Source organism: Crocodylus porosus, unplaced genomic scaffold (assembly GCF_001723895.1).
Source record: "Crocodylus porosus isolate Cpor-Errol unplaced genomic scaffold, CroPor_comp1, whole genome shotgun sequence".
NCBI lineage: Eukaryota > Metazoa > Chordata > Crocodylia > Crocodylidae > Crocodylus > Crocodylus porosus.
Window position 1 is genome coordinate 17,074,259 of NW_017728922.1, and position 16,736 is coordinate 17,090,994.

At 50.0% G+C, this 16,736-nt stretch overlaps 1 protein-coding gene across 1 annotated transcript in view; it reads right to left on the minus strand.

Annotated features, from left to right (window-relative positions):
- The window catches only part of LOC109313315 (disks large-associated protein 4-like), a 57,853-nt gene that overhangs the window by 9,859 nt on the left and 31,258 nt on the right, over positions 1 to 16,736 (minus strand). The window contains exon 5 of the mRNA XM_019539810.1: positions 3,187 to 3,404. Coding sequence (XP_019395355.1) covers positions 3,187 to 3,404 — 218 coding nt within the window. The remainder of the gene's footprint in view (positions 1 to 3,186; positions 3,405 to 16,736) is intronic.

Genomic DNA, 16,736 nt, shown 5'->3' on the forward strand with positions numbered 1-16,736 from the left:
GGGACTATGGGAGGACACGGAGTGGAATCCAGGAGTGGGATGGGAGGGTGGGCGGCTGGGTGAGAGGGGCTGGGATTGGGATCGTGGGGTGGTAAGAGTGTGGGGCTGGGGCCTGGAGCAGAGCTGCGATCCACTTTCTGCATGGCCCTGCCCACAGAACCTGCACTTGTTGCAGGGGCGTGCAGGCAGCGGATTGTAGTTCTGCCCTGGACCTTGGCCCAGTATTAACACTGCCCCATGAACCCAAGCCCAACCCTGGCCACCCATCCTGCTTCTGGATGTTGCTCCCCGCCCACCCATGGTCCCACCCCATCCACTCAGCCACCCACTCTGTCTGGTGTCCCCAGCAGTGGGTATGGGGCAGATGGGCCAGGGTGCCCAGGCAGCAGGCTGGGTCTGGTGGCAGTGGTGGAAACTGGCAGTGGGAGCTGGAAGGAACTGCTGCTGTGGGGGCTACTGGGAACTGAGTCTGGCTGCTGTGCCACCTCAGCCCCTCTGTGCACCTGGGGGGCAGCAGAACTGGCTGCATGGGCCACGGCCCCAGCTGGCCTCTGCGCCAGATAAAATCCCTTGGTGGGCTGGATCTGGCCCGTGAGCCACATTTCCCCACCTCTGACCTACACCATATTATACACATATTTGGACTTCTCACATATGTGCCTGTCTAGTTAATTTGCTATTAAACATCACTTTCAAATCAGTTCTGATTTCTAGTAGCCATTCATACTGGATGGATAATTGTCCCCTATTCCAGTTACTATTTTAGAAACAGCACTGAAATATTCACTTGATTTAACCTCAAGAGCTCTTGGGTTGATACAAGAAACACAGGGCAAAATCTTCCGAGACATTCATCACAATCGCTTGGAATGGCCACTGAGTGGCAGCAGCGCTCCACAGACTTGCACGGCAGGTGCTGAAGAGCAGATGTAGCACTGAGTAGCCCTCTGAGACTGTGGGCAGGCACAGGTCTAAACCCTTCTTTCTCCACAGGCATCCTGCTAACTAGGGCTGTGGGACTCCAACAGACTCAGGTTTAAAACAAAGGCATGAGTTCATGTCTGGAGGGCTAGGCCTGGACAGTGTCATTTAGTTATGTCTGAGTCCCCAAAGTCAGTTTGTGCCCAGATCTTTCCATGTCTCTTACATACCTTTCAATGAGGACTTTCAATGTGGGAGTGGGCCACAGGCCAGAGAAAAAGAGAGAGGGCCAAGAGAGAAAGGAGGGCCTGTGACTTTATTCATTGAATTGCAGCACTGAGAGATGGAAAGAGCCTTCTCCCAGCACCAGCACAGAATGGATCCCTATCACTTTGACAGAAGAAGGCCCATGGGTGGGGTTCCCAATCCTCCCCTCATGAGCCAGTGGCACAGCTGGTCAGAAGTCACCACCCCATGACAAATACCACTCTCTTGCTGTTGCTTGCCCACACTGACCACAGCCCTTTTGATCTTTTCTCTTATCTTTGAGTCCTCCACAATTTGTGGGAGGGAAGTGACCAGAGCTGAATGCAATACCCAGGGATTACATACCTAAGATGGGCAGGCCCTTATGCTACAGCATGTCAGGGATGTATATGGTTTTACTTTAGGGTCTGATTGCATAGTACACCACGGATACCTAAGGCCTGACTTAATTACATGCAGAACCTGAATCTATAGTATGATAGAGGTGCATAGTCTGATTCTCTCTGACAACAGGGATCTATAGGGCCTGATCTATAGCTCCCCAGAGATGTATAGGGGCTGATACTCCTCTCTCATAAAGCAGGAGCTCTTGTACTGAAGTCAATAGTTTCACCAGAGCAGTGAAGGGACAGTCAGGCTGCTGTGGAGGCTATGTGGTGACCTGTTTCTCCCAAAGCCCCAGACCTGTCCTTGCATCACCAAGTAAAGCAGAGTCGCATTTACAGGTCGCTGCTGCCCTGACGTCTCTCTCCACAGTGCTGTTCCCTGGTGTGCTCTGTCCTGCTGGTGTAGCTGATTGCTTTCCCCCTGGACATGTTACCCTGTATTATTTCAAGCCGAATCTCATTCTGTTAATTTCCTGTTTCTGCACCTTCCCCTCCCCTCCACCCTTTGGTCTTGTTTCTCCATCCTCACTGGCACTGGCAGCATCTCCTGGTTCTGTCTACCCTGTGAATGTTATTAAAATGCTGTTAACACCTGTGTCCCAACTTTTCCCTGGTCACAGGGGAATCAGCACTGTGACAATTCATGAGTGGGAGTCCCCAGGCTGCTAAGGAAGCAGCTGTTTTATATGGTGTATATAGCACCACCAGGTACAGCTAGTCCCTCTTACTCTCCTTTACTACCACCCCTTTGTTTGGCATTCTGTCTGGGACCTGGAGACTTGGGACCAAATCCTACTCCACCTATTAGGTGCCCACGTGTGATTTAGTTCACTGTGCGTGAGTCCCTGAAACACTGACACACAAGCCAGGTGGGTCCTGCCTCCTCCCAACACTTGGCCTTCACTCTCCTCTCCTGCTTTCCTCTCTTCTTGTTCTTGCCCTCCACCTAGCTTGGCATCCCACCTGATTGCAGTCCCACTTTGGCCACCTTTGTAGCTGGTTCCTTTTATTTACAGATGCTTCCCAGAATCCTTTGCATTGGCTGCAGCACAAAGGATTTTGACCTGCTTCTGGACTCCAGAAGCCAGTGGATGAGTGTGTATGTGGGGTCATGTTGGGAGATACCGTGCTTCGAGCTGCTTCTGTCTATGGAGCTTTGCCTTGTTATGATCTTGGTGCTTCACAATAAGGGCCAAATCCTCAGCAGAGATACCACCACTCCCTCAAAGGCAGTGGAACTGTTCCAATTCACAACACACGAGGATCTTATGATGTTTTACTCCTACCCCCTAAACTACAGTGCCAGGGGACAGAGATCTTTAGAATCACAAGCAAGTGAACTGCTTCACTCCTCCATCTTATCTTCTTTTCCTTTTGTAATCTCTCTCCCTCCACCCAGCCACCCCACCGCTGGCATGCCTAAACTTTGCCAAGTTAAAGTCAGACTTGATGACCTTAACAAGACCAATCTAGCATGTAGTGCTCCATCGTGATGTAAATGGCCCCTTTGCTAAAGATGTGGATACCACTGGGCAGCTCCAGGCCCTGCTCTTGGGGCTGACTGGGGGGCATCATTCCCAGCCTTACCACAAAGGATCCCTAAACTCATTACCTCTGTGTAGTGCTCTGTTCACTCAGTGACTGTTGAGTGGCCTTGAGGTAACTCTGCCTTCGAGCTGCAGTTTTTGGGGATGGTTTGGGACTGGTTTCGGAGTCTTCACTGTCATCATCCCCCATGGCTTTGATGTAGCTCCCACTCCGCATGCGTCGGCATGGGATCTCGTTGTCTTTGTCCTGAGACAGTGTATTGTTCCACTCTCCCTGAGGCACCTGCAAGAACAAGGAAGCACCTTGATGGTCTGTGACTTAGAAAGGAGAGGATCTTGGAAAATGGCTCATGGGAGATGGAGGAACCATAGCAAATCAGATCCATCCAGTCCCAGTGTCCTGGGTTAGGTGATGGCATCAGAGAAGTGAAGAAAACTGCTTATACTAATATATCCCTGGCCTATTACTCTGCAGGAGCAAAACATTTCCTTCCTGTCCTCCATCACCATGAAGCATGATGTAATTTTATGTGCCAAGATACTATAACCCTATCTTGGCATGTCAAAGCACATCAGTTGGTTATACAGTTGTTCAGCACCTTTTTAACCCACCTATCTGAACATGGAACAGGGAGCCAGGTACTACTGTGTCTGATCTCAGCCCTTCCAAATGACAATACACAGGACAGTAAAATCCCTGCGAGATACAGTGTTGCTGGGCTTGGGGTCACTACTAGAGAATACTGAAGTGCCTGTTTGTAAGGGCTCATACAAGTCACATAACCTAAGCCTTGATTTCTCTTCTGCAGAAGAGAGAGTTGAATTTTTACTCAACTCCCAGGGGTGCTAGGAGGATTAATTAGTCAGTATTTGTATAGTGCTTTGGAAATGCAAAGTTCCCTGTGACAGCAAAGTATTGTTCAGCAGAAGAGCTAAGCACAAGCAAGGCTAATTTTTCTGTTGAATTCCTTGACCCCAGGAGCCTGATCTCAGGAGAAAGATCTCCTCTCTCCCACAATTCTCCGATTGGGAGTCGTGGACAGATGAAGGTTGGTCATGACATCCTGTTCTAGCCTGTACGGCTGAGGGGGTTACTCTCCAGGTGAGGTTCTTTGCGTGGGAGGGTTTACGAGCTGCAGCACCGCTCCTTGGTTAATGTAGTTGGATCACTCCCTGGGGCAGCAGCAGCTAGGTTCCCTGTGCAGCAACTTTTCAGGAAAACTGTCTTTTTGAGGACTGCATTGAAAAAAGAGACCAGCACAGCCCAGGTCCAAGGAGGAGTTGTTTGTAAAGCAGGAAGGACCTCAGAAGTCTTTTGTAGGGCAACAAGCTTTAGGGAAACTGACCAGAGACAGTGGTCCATCTGGCCTGTACCCCGTGTCCCAGTGTGACCAGGACTGGATGTTCAGAGCAAAGTGCAGATGCTGGCAAACTCCAAAATGGACAGGTGTGACCCAACCTGACCTGGGCCTTGGCAAATTCCTTCAGAACCTCTAGGTGTTTACAGACTGGCTTGTATTCAGGAGAGTTTGCTTCCCTGGAGAGCGCTAGTCTTGCTAACAGGATCCTTGTACAGGCCAGTCCCTTTTGTGTCTTTTTAGGAATGGGCAAAAGACACTCTCAGACCCTGTGTGACACATGGCACAGGAGGCAAAAGCTGACTTGGACTTGCTGGAAGTGGGTGGCTGGCCTAGAACCTGTGCAGCTCCCATCCTGGTCTGTGGGTGCAATCCTGCAACCACAAAATTCAATGGTGAAACTCCCATTAGCTTCTATGGGACTGGGATTCCACTCCGTGATGGGGAGACTGAAGCCTTTCTGGTCTTTTCCCAGTTACAGGCAGAGAGCTGGAGGGAGATGGCACTCTTCATGTTGCACTGTACCAAGTCTGTGGTAACAAACTCCTGCCATGAAGCGGAGACCTGTGAAGCTCTGACTTGGGGTGGGAAACAAATCTTATGAATAAGCTTTGGTTCTACACTTCTTGGTCTTCCAGGTGCAGCCCCAGCACTGGGCTCTGTACTGAATCCCTGCTAGGGAGTAGGCCAAAGCTACCACTTGGGACCTATAGACCTATGACCTCTGTGGGGTGAGATCTGTGTTGCCATATCATTCCAACCCTTAATCTGTTAGATCAGTCATGCTTCCCTCTGCACTCTCCATCCTGGCTCCCTGGTTTGGCTGGCTGTTTGTGACCCAGGGCACATTGACCATGACCATCCAGACAGGAAGATTATGCAGGTGAGGCTATGGTGGAATCACTGCTGGCTCTGGATGCATTGCTACCTGTTCCTGGTCCCTGTGGATAGCGCGAAGGCTCTGATGACAGATTACACTAATAACATCCCTGTTCTCAAATCACCACCAGGGTGATTGGCTTTGACCTTTCCTAACAAAGGAGACACAAGCCTTCTGGAAGCACTTTTCCACTGGGTGCCTCTGAGTCACATCTGACTGGAGAATGGATTTCTCAGCTTGCCTTCTCCTCACCTTACTAATTACTCATTAGAAGCAGTTGCCTGCCTTGCATTGACAACGCTTGCAGGGCCAGTGTACAGAACCAAATGCCCACTGCAGGTTGGGTACACAGGTGTACAGAACCCAACTGGGAGAAGTTGAAAGGCCCCCTTCCCTTCTTGCCCCTGCCCTGGGTACATAGTGTGCATGTAAAACAGGTGAACGCAAAGGGGTGTCTCTAGGTAATTCCCTGCCCTGGTACCCCAATGCTAGCTTTTGAAGGCAGTGATAGCAATTTATTCAACAAGGGCACCCACCAAGGTCAAATTCCTGCTATAGCAGGCACATGTGTTAGCATCATACACATAGCAAGAGACAAGGAGCTTACACTGAGAGTTGCAAAGGCATTGTCCCTGTGTTACAGATGGCAAACTGAAGCTTGGAGGGCTTACAGCTGTTCCAGCATTTGCTGCCAGGTAGGCTTGGGCAATAAAAGCCAACACCACCCCCTGGGGGCTGTAGGTCAGCAGGCATTTGAGGCCAATCACGCTGTCAACAGAGTAATTCCCTTGAACCCTAAGGTCTTGATAGCTCTGCACTGGGAAAGGACTTTCGGTAACAAGGGCCCCAGCATACCCACATCACATATTTTTTACAACCCACTACCACACTGACAATCTCCACAGACACTGCTTAGCAACTCTGAAACGCACTGAAGCAGCCCTCTGCTTCCAGATGAGCTGTCTGTCCCTTTCTCTTCCTCTCTTCCACCACACTTTGTGTCCAATAAAAGCAGGAATCTAGTGCAAGAATCAAAGCCTTGCTGAAGTGCTCAACACACTGGTTTCGGGGCACTGGGGGCAAAAAATGTATTTTACTGGAAATCAGTTGAATGTGATGCACCAAAAGCAAACAAACCAATTCACTTGTTAATGACTGCAGTAAGCAGGTAGGAATAGCCTCCACATCTTCCCACTAAGATCACGCAGTTGGGGCAAGACTGGAACCCCAGATTTCAAAGGTATTTTGGCACTGAAAGATGCAGATAGCTATCTAGTGGGATTTACAAAAGCATCTAAGGCCCCTCAGGCCTTTTTGTGAATCCTACTAGTGCCTCTCTTCATCTTTAGGTGCTTACATACCTTTAAAAACTTGTCCCAGGGTCTCTGAAGCTCTGCTTTCTTGAAACATAGGTGGAGATCTTGAGTTAGCATTTCTGTTCATGTAAACAGAAGCAGCTCCACTGACAGCTGAGAATCTGGCCCCTATGCTGAGTTCACAGTATTAAAACATGATGAGGAAACCTAGTTGCAGTGCATCACGCCAGCACAAGGCCATGTTAACTAAGTTTAGGAACCATCTTGTTTTTCCTTTTGCCTATGCTGCTGTAAAACTGCAGCCACTCTAATAAGAGTTATTACCCCCAGATGAAAGTTGTGGAACTGAGTCTGCTCCACATGCGAACTGAGGCAAACTGTGCTGCGCTGCAGGGGCAGTTGTATAAGCTGCGAAATAAATGTGTGTCAGCACACAGAAAATGGAGGCGGTGCTCTTTTGAAATAAAGCACCTCCAGCGCTTGCATGTGTAAAAATGCCCAAATAGCCTATTATACCAACCCTACCACCAAGCACTGGATTATGCAAGGGTTTGTTTTCAAAGGTCTTCAGGGCTTACAGGTGTAGGCTTCGTGGGAGTATTGATCATTATAAATATACTGCTTACTCAAAGGCTTTGCTAAAATGTTGGTAAAGTATGACTGACCAGCAAATCTGACTGATGCATGAACCCCTTACATAAGCGGAAGTTGCAATGTGCAAACACGGTCAGGATGATGATGCAAGATGTACAATCTTGTTATGAGATGGGCGGTAGAGATGACTGGGCTAAGCACAGGATGGTCCAGTGCCTGTGTGGTAAGGCTGGAATAGGAATACCCTGAACAAGATGCCCATGTAGCAAAGATACAGATGGAAATGTAATACATATTTTGTTTTGATCACAGTACAGAAAGAGAATTGGAAAGCACGGGAACTTTGTAGCAGCCTAGGGGAGCCTGCATGGAGTTGTGCCGACTATCTTGTCACAGGCACAAATGCCTTAATTCCAGGTCTGATGTACTTGTTAGGCCACATGTTAGGGCTATATTTGTAGACAATAAACCTGGCTGAATCTTTGCCACTGAACCAAGCTAGTGGATGTTCTTTAAGACAAGATTGGTATTGGGTCTCCTGGCTGCAACTTTTGCCAGTACCACAGTTCCTGAGACTTTGTCACCGACAACACGTCAATAATACCTGATGACAACAGGGTTGGTTGGGAAGCCAGTACAGAAATAATCATCAGAACAATTATACTAATGAGGACTGTAATGATGAACAGCTCTAGGATACTTCCCTGTTGGGATATGTCTCTGTTGAGTAGTTATGGTGCATTGGCTCAATGTCACTCTCAGGGGAGCTCTTACTGAACCACAGAAGACAGAGGGGAAATAGTGTCCAGCCTGTGGCTTGGAGACTAATGCAGAACTGCTTCCTACAGAGCACATCCTAGTGTTTCATCCCATCTAGTTATAAGCGTCCCAAGCAGTGGCACATTTGTATTCTCCTGATGCTGGGGATAGCCTAGCCTCTGACATAAAACAGAGCAGTCTGAAGGGGCCCTGCTGGTACTGCCTGCACAGCATCCCAGGGCCCCTTCCAGATCCCATGGGGCCTCTCCATTGTCATAAATAGGTGTTCAGCCACATTCCAGATGCTTAATTAGCCAGCAGGCCAGCAGGTGGAAAATCCTGTTTCTGCTGACAGTAATGACAGAACAAGCTCAGATTCCCTGGGAGTAAGGGCTCATGTACATAGGAGGAACTCCTGGGCTATTTTTGTTCCTTAAAGAGGCTACCTACCTTCCTTTCCTCTTCTATGCTATCATATTTATCTAGATACAAGATGACCCAGAATATAAGATGAACTCCCCAATTAGATTTTACACATGGAAAATTTATAAATTTATTATACTTTTCCATGTATGAAATCTAATTATCATCTTAAATTGCCACCCCCCCACTACTACAGGTGGTGGGAGAAGAGATGATGAGGGGCACAGTAATGGGGCAAGCGGTGGGGGCAGGTAGTGGGGGAGTGTAGTGTGGCAGGCAGGGAGGGGTAGTAATGGGGCTGGCAGTGGGAGTCAGATGGTAGAGAGCAGGAAGTGTGGATGTGGTGGGGCAGGCAGTGAGTGAGGCAGGCAGCTTGCCTCCTGCTGCCTGTCTGCCCCTTAATTACTTCCACTGTGTCTACCCCCTATCCCTCCCACCCCCACGCTGCCCCGATTCCCCCTTCTCCTGTTCCCCGCTCCTATCCCCTTCATGTCACCTCTGCTACCCTGCCCCCATTTCTCCTGTTTCCCACACCCTCAAAGTCTCTCCTCCTCCCTGCCTACCCCTCCACTCTCCCACTTACCTTTGCTCTATGCTGGCAGGCTCTATCCCTGCTGCAGCTTGGGATATGGAGCAGAGCTCCAGCACCAGCCAGTGGCAACCACACCAGCTCTCTGCAGCTTCTGCTACAGGACTTGGCTGGAGCCATGCTCCATGCCCTGGGCTGCAGCAGGGACACAGCTTGCCAGCACAGAGCACAGGTAAGGAGGAGTGTGGCAGAAGGGGAGAGAGAGGGAGAAGCCACAAGGAGGGGGAGAGACTGGGGGCTGTGGGGGAGGAGTGGCAGGGCATGCAGAGGCAGCAGGGGAGGTAAGGTAGCAGCTGTGGCTCCAGTTCTAGCCACAGCAGCTGCCTGGCCTCCACCCCTACACCACCCACCTTGTGCACGGTTGTAAGGCAAGGGGCTTTTTCCCCCCCATGTTAAATGGGGAGGAAAGCTCATCTTCCAATTTAGAAAATATATTTTTCTCTCTCTCCTTTTTCACTAGTACCCAGAGAAAGGAACCTGAATTGCATCTCAGATCTGTTCTTTCTTGCGGGTCATTATCTCTGGATGCAGATACTCAGCCCAGTTAGAATGGAATCATTTCCCATAGATCACTGGTGTTCAACATACTTAGCTCCATGAGTGCTGTGGGGCTGGTTCATGGGATGGATCTAGCACAGGTTTGGCACAAGGGTGAGATCCACTGGCACAATCTAGTATGCAGGGCCTGTGGGGCTCCTCATAAGTCTAGAAATTTGGCAGCAAGGAAGAAGCAATTAATGCTGCACCACCCCCTGCTGCCAAATTTCATGACCTGTGGGGAGCCCCATGGACCAGATGACATGACTCTGCAGGCTGGATCCGTCCCACGTGCAGAAGTTGAGCACTACTGCCCTAGATTTTATTCTGTTTTAAATTTACTCTTTTGTAAGGAGTGGACACAGGGCCAGCTCTCTTAAGATGACTGCTGGCAGTAAGTGCTATTACAGCACCTGGCTACTTGGCAGCAGGACAGCCAGTCTGCATTGAGCAAATGGCTACCCAAGAATGAAACTGAGTAGGTGAGCGGGCACATGACTAGTACCCCAGGGCAGTTAGTTGCTCCCTAAAGGGTTTCTCACCTTGGAATGTAGTGACCTACACTAGGGTAAGCCTGTGTGTTGTGTGTCCACTCCACGTTTACTATGGAGGGCAGTCAATTCAGTCTAGAGTAAACTTGTGTATCTGTTGTGTGAAACCTGTATCCAGGTGCTCCTGAGTCCATCCCTCCATCATGTGCTGGGCAAATACCTCTATCTTTTTGTACTCAGCTGCACTATCACTGTTCTGCCACAGTATTATCACTCTTGGGGGAAAAAAAAATCCCTTATTTTCACCAAAAGGATAATGACTGGGGAGGGGAAAGGAAAGGGGGCTCTGTATATTGCAAGTGGCTCCCCAATTCTCTAAGTCTGCCAAGAGCATTCCCGAAGCACCCAAATAAACAGAGCGTTAACATAAAGGGAAAAACAGTGAAGTGGAAAATCCACCTTCCATTGCTGTGGGCATGTACAGAAAAGATGCTCTATTACCACTGCTCCAGCTGAAGTCAGCTAGATGGAGGACCTTTAGGGACAAGCACCTTTTCCATAACATGCACAAACATGCATGCACACACACACCCCCACACCATGTTCATGCACAGAAAAGTGCATGCATGTCACATGCACAGGTACCATCAACATGTGTACTGACATCTGGATGCACTGCATCCCCACAGTAAAATGTGCCTATATATGAATGTACATGCACAAAGTACATGCCCCCCTGCCATTCACACACAATAATATGTATGCAAATACAAGCATGAGCACACACGTACACCCGTGGGTTCACATGTACAGACACACACACACAAGTATGGAGAATGTATAAGTCTTCACTGGGTGAATAAGTGTCATAATCAGGGATCCTGGTTTTCCCTGATAAAAAATCGCAAATTATCTGATACCCCCCACCCCAATCCACGATTAAAATGCAAGGCCCCCCACCCACAACTCTCTCCCCCCCGCCTTTCTGGGGGGGGGAGTGGGAGGGGCAAGCTACTAGGGCTATGGGGCCAGGGACCTGGCTTCACGGCCTCCTGCCCTCAGCAGGAGTCAACGGCTGCTGCAACTGAGTGGAGCCTGGCTCCCTCCCACAGCTGTTGCCTGCCTGTTGTGAGGTTGGGCAGGGGCGGCTCCCCACTGCTGCACGCACTCTGGGGGGGCAGAGGGGACCTGTGCCCCACAGATTGTGCACAGGGAATGGGCGGTTGTGGGCTGCCCACTGCAGGCTCCTACCCTGCTGCCCTCCCCTGGGGCCTCTGCAGCCCAGCAGGTATGATCCAGCACTGCCCGTGCGGGGATATCCTTGTTGCTGCAACCTCCACTCTGCCCTGGCAATGTGTCTCATGTGTGCGTGGCAGCAGCAGGGGCAGCAGTGTGCAGTTGTGCCCCTCACTGTTGCCGTGCATGCAGGAGACACCTCACTGGGGCAGCACAGAGTTCTCAGTGACAAGAAGATCCCTGCATGGCCTCACTCTGCCATGCAGTGCCAGGTTGCTGGGCTCCAGTGCCAGGTTGCTGGGCTCCAAGACCGCAGTAGGCAACCTGCCCCTGCCTCCACTCTACATAGATATGGGCGCACTGGTCCCCTCTGACCCCCAGGAGTATATGCAGTGGTGGGGAGTCGGCCCCTGCCCCCCAGATGAGTTGCCTGGGGCTTCATCCTGCTCCCTGCAGGGGCCCTGAGGCCATGCATTGCAGCCCCAGACCTCAAGCTCCACACACTACCCGGCTAGGCAGCAGCCCCAGCCCTAGCCATGCCCAACTCTCTCCCTCCCTCCCTCCCTATGAGGTCCTCAATCCCGCCCCCCGCAACGCTTACCTGTGGGAGCTATTCTCCAGGCTGCCTGGCGCCATGTGCATGTACATACACATGGTGCCCCCTGCATGATCACAGTGATCACTCTCCTCTCACTCCCCACAGCCCTTTGCACGCTGGAACTCTGCCAGTATGCAGTAAGTGTGCACAGGGAAAAGTTAGACAGCCATGTGCTGGACTGCTAAGCATGGAAGGCCAAATAGGGCCTTAGACCGTGTTGTGGCCCTAAAATCAGGTGTCAGAGACCTAGTGCTTAGTTTGTCCTTGAGAAGATGAATTCCTGTGTAATGAGAAAGCTGCTTCTACAGCAACATCTCTGCACTAACTGAGGAAGGAAACCTAGGAATTTGCTTTAAGCTGAGTGGGCCTTCAGTGGTTGCTTCTCAGCAAGGCCCATAAGATATTAGCAGAGGTTTAATGCTAAACAGGCTGCCAACAGCAAGGATCCTCCTCCCCCAGAAGCTCCATACTACCACCCATCACTGATACCATCTCATACCATCACTGTAGTAGCAGACTGCAGAAAGTAATCCAAGCCCTGTTCTGTAGTATGAGAAAGGATGGAGTCCAGCCCTCTTCCCCATAATCCAGCTGTCACCTCTTCTGAGTGGAAGCTCTGATGCCTCTTCCCATGGGCACCCTCCTAGTCAAGAAGAAGCATTTGCGGTTGACCTACCTACTGGCTTTTCTACTTTTCACAGGAGTTATCCTTCCTCTGCAGGCCTCTCTGAGAACAGGGCATATTTCCTCATCACACATCCATGTCTTAGGGTCTGGAAAGCCTTTATAGACCTTGCTATTGCTAACCTACATATTGCCATGGTCATTATCCAGGCAGATTATCAGAGAAAGTAAGGACCTCCTGCAGTGTCCCAATAACCAGGATGCCAGGAATTTGGCTCCTGTGGGATGCTGATCATCCGACAGATTATTTTGGGAAGTCCATTCATTAATGTTAAGGCAAGGGAAAAATCTTGGTAACAGGTGAAGCAAACACACTTGGAGGGGGAAAGGAGGCACATAACCCTACATGGTTATCCCATCTTATTTGGTTACCAAGCAGAGAAGCCAATCCCAACTTGGACCTCTTTGGTCAAAGGTTCCAAACAAGATAAAATGCTGTTTGAATAACATCTCACATCCCTTTAATCTCAGCTGCTGAGAGTTCATAAATAAAACAGGCTACAGAAGTGCTGGCTAAGGCTCCTCACTGACTCAAAAGTTCACAACTTCCTCTGGTCCCATTGATGTTATCTTGTCCCCAGAGGATGTGGAACTGAAAGTGCTAATTGACTGGCACTTGTGTGTCACCAAAGCCAAAGAAACAGAAACATTGGTCTATTACTCTGGACACTTTAATCCAATATTCCGTACTCATTCTGCAGCTTAATAGTTTATGATGCCTCTCCTTGCAGTACGGTTTTGTGGGTGTCAGTGCACTCCTGTCCTGGCTTCCCCTCCCTACCTACTGGCCTACACAAGTCCTTCTAGCATATAGTGTAAATGGAGAAAGAAAATATGCTTCTCCCTCTCTCCATCCTTACAGACTGATTCTATACCTCCATACTCCCTTTTTGAAGAGCTAATGATATCATCCTATATCTCTAAGTCTCAGCAAAGACCTAGTCTAACTCCCACTTTTGACAGTAGGAAGACTCCCTCTGTTTTTGATGAACACCTGGGGACTGCAAGTCACACAGAAAGCTCCAAAAGTCCAGAGTACCAGAAATGCAGATGTGGTGCTGCAGCTCATCTAAAGTGGGGTGGATAAAAATCAATGATTTAAAAAAAATGGATTTTTTAATTTAAATCAGATTTTTTAATTGAATCATACTTTTTTATTCTTTTTGATACATGGTTTTAATTTAAGATATGTTATAAACTTTTAAATATCATCATGGAATAGGGATTATAATTTCTAATTATATACTACTTGAGACAATATATTCATGTAACCTTTTTAGAAGTTTTATAAATAGGTCACAACAGGACATGGAGTATATTAGGGGCCCAATCTTATGGGATTCCCAGAGGCTCCTCTATAGATTAGTAAAGATTAAAGAAAACCGCTCTACCCAATGGGACTCAGTGCGCAGACTAGAAGATCCCATTAAGCATTTCTATGATGCTTAGTTTCAGTTCTCAAACCGTGGATTTGTGTCTCCAGAGAGCATAGGCAGACAAGGTTCTTTGGGTAGATGTGATATATTTTATTAGAACAATTAAATAGATGGAAAAATTGTTCTTTGTGAGCTTTCAGGCACAAAAAATCAAATCCACCCTGATCTAAAGGCTCTGAATCTCAGAACAGGACTAGAAACCTCATGAGTGGGGATCTGGGTTTTCCATTTCCCACAGGAAAATGGAGCAAAAAGTGGATACTCCCCTTTACTGAAGGAAAATGCGGATTTCTCATTTTACTGAAGAAACCCGTGGATTTTGCAGTTTTGGGATGAACTCTCTGCAGGCTGGTAGAGTTCCAGCCTGCAAGGGGCTGGGGCCAGCGGGAGGAGAGCAGTCAGGCAGGGGGCACCATGTGCATGTATATACACATGGCCGCTAGGCAGCCTGGAGAACAGCTCCTGCAGGTAAATGTGGAGGGGGGGAGGGGGATTGAGGCCCACATAGGGAGGGAGGGAGTTGGGCAGGGCTGGGGCTGTTGCCCAGCTGGAGGTGTGTGAGGCTTGGGGCCTGGGGCCTCAATAAGCAGCCACAGGGCCCCGGCAGGGAGCAGGACAGGGTCCTGGGCGTCTCGTTTGGGGTTGCAAGGGGTGAGGCCAGCTCCCCACTGCTGCGCAGAGCCCCAGGGGGCAGGGGGACCTGTGCCCCCCAGAACTGTGTGTCGGGTGGGGGTACAGGTAGGCTGCCTACTGCGGGCTTGGGCTTCCACCCTGCTGCCCTCCCCTGGGGCCTCTGCAGCCCAGTCGGTGTGCCCCAGTGCTGCAGGGCACAGCGGGGCGGTGCAAAGAAGCTGCTCACCATTTTGAGCTCTACACTGCCCTGGCAAGATGTCCTCTGCATGCACAGCAGCAGCTGGGGTGTGGCGCAGGGTTGTGCCCTTTAACGTTGTTGTGTGGGCAGGGGATGTGTTGCCTAGCATGGAGCTTGCAGTGGTAACGAGTTTCCCCACGTGGCCCTGCTGCTCCCTGCAGCTCTGAGTTGCACCTGTTGGGCTGTGGAGGCCCTGGGGGAGGGCAGCAGGTTGGGAGCCCAAACCTACAGCCTGCACACATCCCCACGCTGCAAACAGATCTGGGGGGGCACAGATCACCCCGGCCCCGGTAGTACATGCAGCAGTGGGGAGCTAGCCCACCCCGCCCGAGTCCACAGCATGCAGGCAGCAAGCAGTGGGTGGGGGGAAGCTGGGCTATGATCTGCTGCTGCAGCTGCCACCTCCTGTGGGGGTGAGGGACTGTGGCCCCGGGTCCCTGGCCCCGTAGCCCTGGCAGCTGGGAGGTTGGGGGGCAGGGGGCTGTGGGTGTGGGGTACCACCAGGGATGTGGGGGGCTGTGGCGGGGAGTGAGGGGCACAAGCAGTGCCAGAGGAAGATTGTGGGGGGGAGTGAAGTTTTGGGGTTTTTATCAGAGAATTCACGATTTTTTATTAGGGAAAATGAGGCTGCCTGTTCATGAGACCCTGCTTCTAGCTGAGCCTTGGGACCCTTGTGGTCAGGTTGTGAATGGATCCAAGCCTGCCTCCCTGCATGGAGTATCCCTGTGTACAGGCCTGGCAGACCAGAGGGTGCCAGACAGCAGTGAGGGACAAGATGTGGAATAAAAGCATCTGCTGCCCCTTTTCAGGGCTCCAGTCAGGTCATGATAGGACTGTAGCCCTTTTTTCACTAGGAGGATGATTGGCTTGAGCTCTGAATTTCTTCTCTAGAGTCTCGAGCCCAGATGCCAGCTGTGCACATTCTGGACCTGTGGGGAAGTCCAGCTGCGTGTCTGGGCTGGTGCTTTGCTGCTCAGGTCCATCTCCAGTTCTCACTGCTGCTCTTGAAAAGCATGCTGTGCTCCTGTCATTGCAGCCTTTGCCTCAGCTCTCAGAGCACAGAGGTCCCTTAGGAAGCAGGGAGATGTCATTTCAGTCAGTGCACCACTTCCTAGCTACTGGAGAGAGGCCTGTCAGGGGAGGGCATTTATTGCTCCTGAGGAGTAATGAGATGGAAGAGCAGACTGCAGTGGATCTATTTGGTTTCCACACATGTCCTTGGTAAAGGACATTCCCAGCTGCTCTTTGGCTCTCACCACACGGCTTCCCCTTCCTCAGCTCCTACTAGGCTTCATGTCCCCATGATCTTCCATGGCCAAGGACGGCCGGACAGGGGCTTTCATCAGTGCCACTCCATTATTTAGCCCCTTGTGTATACAGCCAAAGGGAATTAGCCCTATTGCCCCACTCAGGCCCTCAGGTATCCCAGAGGGAGCTGGGAGGCTGAGTGTGCAGGGTTTGGGGCAGCTCTTTTCCCTGGATTGGCTTTGTAGAGGTTCATCACACAGTGCCGGATTTAGGTTTAAGCTACTTAAACTTAGGTCAGGCCTCACAATATGAGGGGCATCTAAATAAGAAAAAAAACCTGGACATTTTCATTCTAATATGACAAAAATATACATATATATGGCTGCACAGTTATTATTCACATTGAGTTAATAAATTTGTGCAGAAATAACAATAATTCATTTTAAAATGTCATGGAAATACATTTTCATGGATTATTTTTCTCGTATAGGACCTCTTAAGATGGACATAGTTTAGGGCCTCAGCATGTCATAATCTGGCACTGTCAGCATATGGAACTGGGGATTTGAACTCCAGAAGCTTAAAGGCAAACCTA